This window comes from Colobus angolensis, unplaced genomic scaffold (genome assembly GCF_000951035.1).
Source record: "Colobus angolensis palliatus isolate OR3802 unplaced genomic scaffold, Cang.pa_1.0 Scaffold21, whole genome shotgun sequence".
NCBI classification, from domain to species: domain Eukaryota; kingdom Metazoa; phylum Chordata; class Mammalia; order Primates; family Cercopithecidae; genus Colobus; species Colobus angolensis.
In genome coordinates this window covers 4,763,097-4,768,270 of record NW_012115266.1, presented here as the reverse complement: position 1 = coordinate 4,768,270, position 5,174 = coordinate 4,763,097, and the positions used below count along the sequence as shown (strand labels likewise).

The window sequence follows — 5,174 nt, the reverse complement described above, 5'->3', positions numbered from 1 at the left end:
AAAAAAAAAAAATTAAAAGAGGCCAGGTGCAGTGGCTCATGCCTATAATCCCAGCACTTTGGGAGGCCAAGGCAGAAGGATTGCTTGAGCCCAAGAGTTCGAGACCAGCCTGGGCAACGAAGTGAGACCCCGTATCTACAAAAAGTAATAATAAAAAAAATTACCCGGGCATAGCGGCGTGTGTCTGTTGTCCCAGCTACTAGGGAAGCTGAGGTGGGAGAATCGCTTGAGCCTGGGAGTTGGAGGTTTCAGTAAGCCGGGATCATGCCACTGCACTCCAGCCTGGGCAACAAAAAAAAAAATTAAAACCAGAAGGTACAAGAATAGTACAAAGAAATACCATATACTCTTTACCTAGATTTATCAGTTTCACATTTTGCCACATTTGCCTTATCTGTGTTTGCTAAACCATTTGAGAGGAAGATGCATATATCAAAAACTTTTCAGTCTAGGCAACATAGCAGGCAGGACCTTGTCTCTACTAAAAATAAAAATAAAAAGTTAGCTGGGCACGGTGGCACACACCTGCAGTTCCAGCTACTCAGGAGGCTGAGGTGGGAGGATTGCTTGAGCCCAGGAGATTGAGGCTGTAGCTCTGCTCATGCCACTGCACTCCAGCCTGAGTAACAGAGGGAGACCCTGTCTGGGGAGGGAAGGAAGCAAACTTTTATCCCTAAATACCTTACTCTTTTATCACAGAAGTTTGTGTCACAAAGTTTTTTGGTCCCTGAGGTTGCACAGTGAAACACACTTGGTCCCTGCCAACAGAGAAGATAAGACTATATATAAAAGAGCTATAAATATGCCAGCATTGGGCTAAGTGCTTTTTCATGCCCTTTCTCTTTTAGTCTGTACAACCTTATGGGGTAGGTCCTGTGTTCCCCATTTCACAGACAGGCTGAAACAAAGCAGTTTAAAAACTTCCCATGGGCTGGGCACAGTGGCTCATGCCTGTAATCCCTTTGGGAGGCCAAGGCAGGCGGCTCACGAGGTCAGGAGATCAAGACCATCCTGGCTAACATGGTGAAACCCCATCTCTACTTAAGATACAAAAAAATTAGCGAGGCGTGGTGGCGGGCACCTACAGTCCCAGCTACTCAGGCGTGAACCCGGGAGGTAGAGCTTGCAGTGAGCCGAGATCGCACCACTGCACTCCAGCCTGGGTGACAGAAGGAGACTCTGTCTCAAAAAAAAAAAACAAAAAAAAAAACTTCCCATGGCCGGCCATGGTGGCTCATGCCTGTAATCCCAGCACTTTGAGAGGCCGAGGTAAGTGGATCCCCTGAGGTTGGGAGTTCGAGACCAGCCTGACCAACATGGAGAAACCCCATGTCTACTAAAAATACAGTATTAACCGGGCATGCTGGCGCATGCCTGTAATCCCAGCTACTTGGGAGGCTGAGGCAGGAGGATCGCTTGAACCCAGGAGACGGAGGTTGTGGTAAGCCAGTATTGCGCCATTGCACTCCAGCCTGGGCAACAAGAGTGAAACTCCATCTCAAAAAAAGAAAAAACTTCCCACAAAGTCACACAAATAAGCAACAGCATTTTCATTTAAAGTAGGAGGCGAGTGTCAGGACAGAACCACCAATAATGTACTACCAGGGTGGCCAATCAGAGGCAGGAGAGGGCATGGCTGCTTGTGGCATCAGGGCAACCTTTGGGAAGCATGCTGTTTGATTTGGCCATGTGGCGTGGTAATAATGTGGAAATAATGTGAAGCACAGGAGAAAGAAATCCCAAAGTATGGAAGGGAGCAGGAGCAGGATTATAGGGTGCTTGAAGGGCGTTGGTGAGAAATGAGGCTCATTCACCTGTGGGTGGGACCAGGTAACAGAGGAGGTTCTGGGTGGCCTTGGCCAGTCTCATCATAGGGGAGCTTTTGGATGCACATATTTCTACCCACGCTAACCCTGCTGTCCACTCAGCGGATCCTAGAACCAGATGACTTCCTGGATGACCTCGATGATGAAGACTATGAAGAAGATACTCCCAAGCGTCGGGGAAAGGGGAAATCCAAGGTGAGGGGCCAGCGTGCTACCTGCATCTTGGGACAGGGTGGCCTGGGGAATTCCTTATTTTATTTCAAGTGAGATTAGCAGCCACTTCCCAAAGAGTCTAACTCCTCAGGCCCAGCTACTGCAATAAGGGTGTCTCTTTACTCTTCTTGGCAGGGTAAGGGTGTGGGCAGTGCCCGTAAGAAGCTGGATGCTTCCATCCTGGAGGACCGGGATAAACCGTATGCCTGTGACAGTGAGTGCCTCACAAGTGGGTGGGTAGACCTTGCCTTGGACCCAGCTCCTGCTCAGGCTATGAGAGGAGGGAGGGTTATGTTTTTGCCCAGAGTATTAAAACAAACCTGGGTTCTTGTCCTGCCTGCTGACTGCTTCCCTCTGAGACCCCTGGGAGGCCTGGGTCCCTGCTATATGACGGGTGGGACCTGCATGCTCTGGGAAAGATTTCTGCCATCCTCTGGGGTGGGGTTGCTTGTGGCGGCCACAGCAGGCAGGGTTGGCCTCTCAATAGACGGCCTGCAGGTCTCCTGGCCTCAGTTAAGCCAGGGCCCCAGGGGTCTGACACTGAGTTTTTCAACGTCTGTTCTCTTTTTCTTTCTCTCTGCCTTGCCCCGCTTCTGTCCCTCCACCCTGGGAGCACCATCGCCACTGGGGTTTCTCTCTCGTTTGCTCCGCTTTCCTGCTGATGCTGCTCCTGTCTCAAGTGTATCAAGGCCTTCTTCTCATGACTTTTCTTTCTGTCTTTCAGATAGTTTCAAACAAAAGCATACCTCGAAAGCGCCCCAGAGAGGTAGCTCTCTCAACTTTTCAGACTTGTGGTTTTCCTGTCCCTTTTTCCCTCTTCCCTTGTTCCTCCTGCCTTTCTCATTTCCTGGGATGCTAGCTTTAAAATCTCTGGAGGCCAGGCGCGGTGGCTCAAGCCTGTAATCCCAGCACTTTGGGAGGTCGAGACGGGCGGATCACGAGGTCAGGAGATCAAGACCATCCTGGCTAACACGGTGAAACCCCGTCTCTACTAAAAACTACAAAAAACTAGCCGGGCGAGGTGGCGGGCGCCTGTAGTCCCAGCTACTCGGGAGGCTGAGGCAGGAGAATGGCGTGAGCCCGGGAGGCGGAGCTTGCAGTGAGCTGAGATCCGGCCACTGCACTCCAGCCCGGGAGACAGAGCGAGACTCCGTCTCAAAAAAAAATAAAAATAAAAATAAAATAAAATAAAATCTCTGGAATGGCATGGGGGTAGGAGCAGTGGAACTTCTGCTGTGCTCTACTCCTCAAAGTCCTGGAGGCTGCCTTTACCACTGCTTGTCTCCCACAAACCTACTCCTAGAGCTGCTCAGCCCAGTGCATGGGGTGGCTTCTGAAGCATTATCAGCAGCCCATTACAATCAGACCCTTCCGCTCCCTCCCCAGATCAGGCACCTGGTGGTCAGCTCATATTCCCCACTGCCCCACCACCTCCTGCCATCCTCTCTCCCCATTCCTTTCCTGCTGGCCCCCTTGCCCTTCTTGGTATTACCTGTCAAGATGACAAAATGCCTCGTGGGGATCTGCTTTCCTTGCTGATTGGCAGGCCTGGACAGGGCAATTACGTGGGAGTGTGTTTGAATTTCTTTGGGGACAACTGCCCAACTGGCTTCATTGATAGGATATCCCCAAGAAACCCACCCCTGCTTGTTTACCCATATTCAGAGGAGGTGGGCTCCATGGTCTGTGTGGGGTAGCATGAGCCTCCCACATTTACTGAGGGGTAAAAATGTTTGGAGTTTTATCTGCTTTTCCCCCTTCCTGCCACACCGAAGACTTACAGGAATATCCTTCCCTTTCCTGACCTGGAGCGTCCCAGACTGTTACTATATCCCAGAGCAACTAACTGGTGATGGGGTGAGGGCTAAGCCCCCCAGAAGTCAACATGGAAGAGGAGTGGTGGCCATGGGGTTGGAGTTCAGGAGGGAAAAGAGACCCAGAAGCTAGAGAGTCCCAGGGCTTGATGCTCCTGGCTGAGGGAAAGGGGCCATCACTCAAGGCCTGTCCCAGAATAGAGCTGCTAGGGGAAGGGATGGTTGCCCTCTGCCTCACGTGGAGCCCCCACAGCTTGCAGGGGTGGGGACGTGGCACTCTTGTATCCTAACACCTTTCTCTGCAATCTTCTCCCCACTCAGTTTGTGGAAAACGTTACAAGAACCGACCAGGCCTCAGTTACCACTATGCCCACTCCCACTTGGCTGAGGAGGAGGGCGAGGACAAGGAAGACTCCCAGCCACCCACTCCTGTTTCCCAGAGGTCTGAGGAGCAGAAATGTAAGCTGAGCTGTCAGAAGTGGTGGGCAAGCAGAAGTTGGCCTGGTTATGAAAACCACTCCTTGCATGGGTGTTGAGTGGCTCAGGGACCCCATGGGCGTCATCAAAACTCTTTCTCTCTGCAGCCAAAAAGGGTCCTGATGGATTGGCCTTGCCCAACAACTACTGTGACTTCTGTCTGGGGGACTCAAAGATTAACAAGAAGACGGGACAACCCGAGGAGCTGGTGTCCTGTTCTGACTGTGGCCGCTCAGGTACTGCCTCCCGTGAAGGCTGCTGCTGTGCCCAGTCCCCAAGGGGCTCTTGGCTTGCTGGCCTCTAGTGCTGTCATAACCAGCCCACCTCACTTTTCCTAACCAAGAGAAGATGTAGCCACAGGCAGGAGCTCCTCTCTTCCCCCTGCATTTCCAACTGTCTGTCTCACTTCCCCCACTACAGGGCATCCATCTTGCCTCCAGTTTACCCCCGTAATGATGGCAGCAGTGAAGACATACCGCTGGCAGTGCATCGAGTGCAAATGTTGCAACATCTGCGGCACCTCTGAGAATGATGTGTGTATCCCCGCCCCCTCCTCAGCATGGCTCCTTCTGGGCTTTTACTGCTGTTTGCAGAGTTCCCTCTAAAGTGAGCTTTCTTTTTTTAAAAAGGGAGCAAGATCCCTCCTACATGCCACACGCCCCTCCCTAGCATCTCAGTCAGAATTCTGATTTGTTGCCAGATATATATTGAGTGCTGATTTTATGCCAGACACTGTTCTAGGCACTAAAGGTACTAAAGACAAACAAGGTCCCTGCCTCATGAGATTTACGTTCTTACAGGAACAACAGTAAGCAAGGATGTGAGATTTGTATAATGTGCCATG

The 5,174-nt window shown here is 51.3% G+C and overlaps 1 protein-coding gene across 2 annotated transcripts in view; it reads left to right on the top strand.

The window, feature by feature from the left end:
• DPF2 (D4, zinc and double PHD fingers family 2) overlaps positions 1 to 5,174 on the top strand; it is a 21,976-nt gene that overhangs the window by 8,668 nt on the left and 8,134 nt on the right. The window contains exons 5-10 of one of the 2 annotated variants that reach the window (XM_011942515.1): positions 1,929 to 2,021; positions 2,175 to 2,253; positions 2,764 to 2,805; positions 4,175 to 4,312; positions 4,438 to 4,566; positions 4,751 to 4,863. In XM_011942515.1, the coding sequence (XP_011797905.1) occupies positions 1,929 to 2,021; positions 2,175 to 2,253; positions 2,764 to 2,805; positions 4,175 to 4,312; positions 4,438 to 4,566; positions 4,751 to 4,863 (594 nt within the window). The remainder of the gene's footprint in view (positions 1 to 1,928; positions 2,022 to 2,174; positions 2,254 to 2,763; positions 2,806 to 4,174; positions 4,313 to 4,437; positions 4,567 to 4,750; positions 4,864 to 5,174) is intronic. The other variant, XM_011942516.1, reaches the window with a different exon arrangement.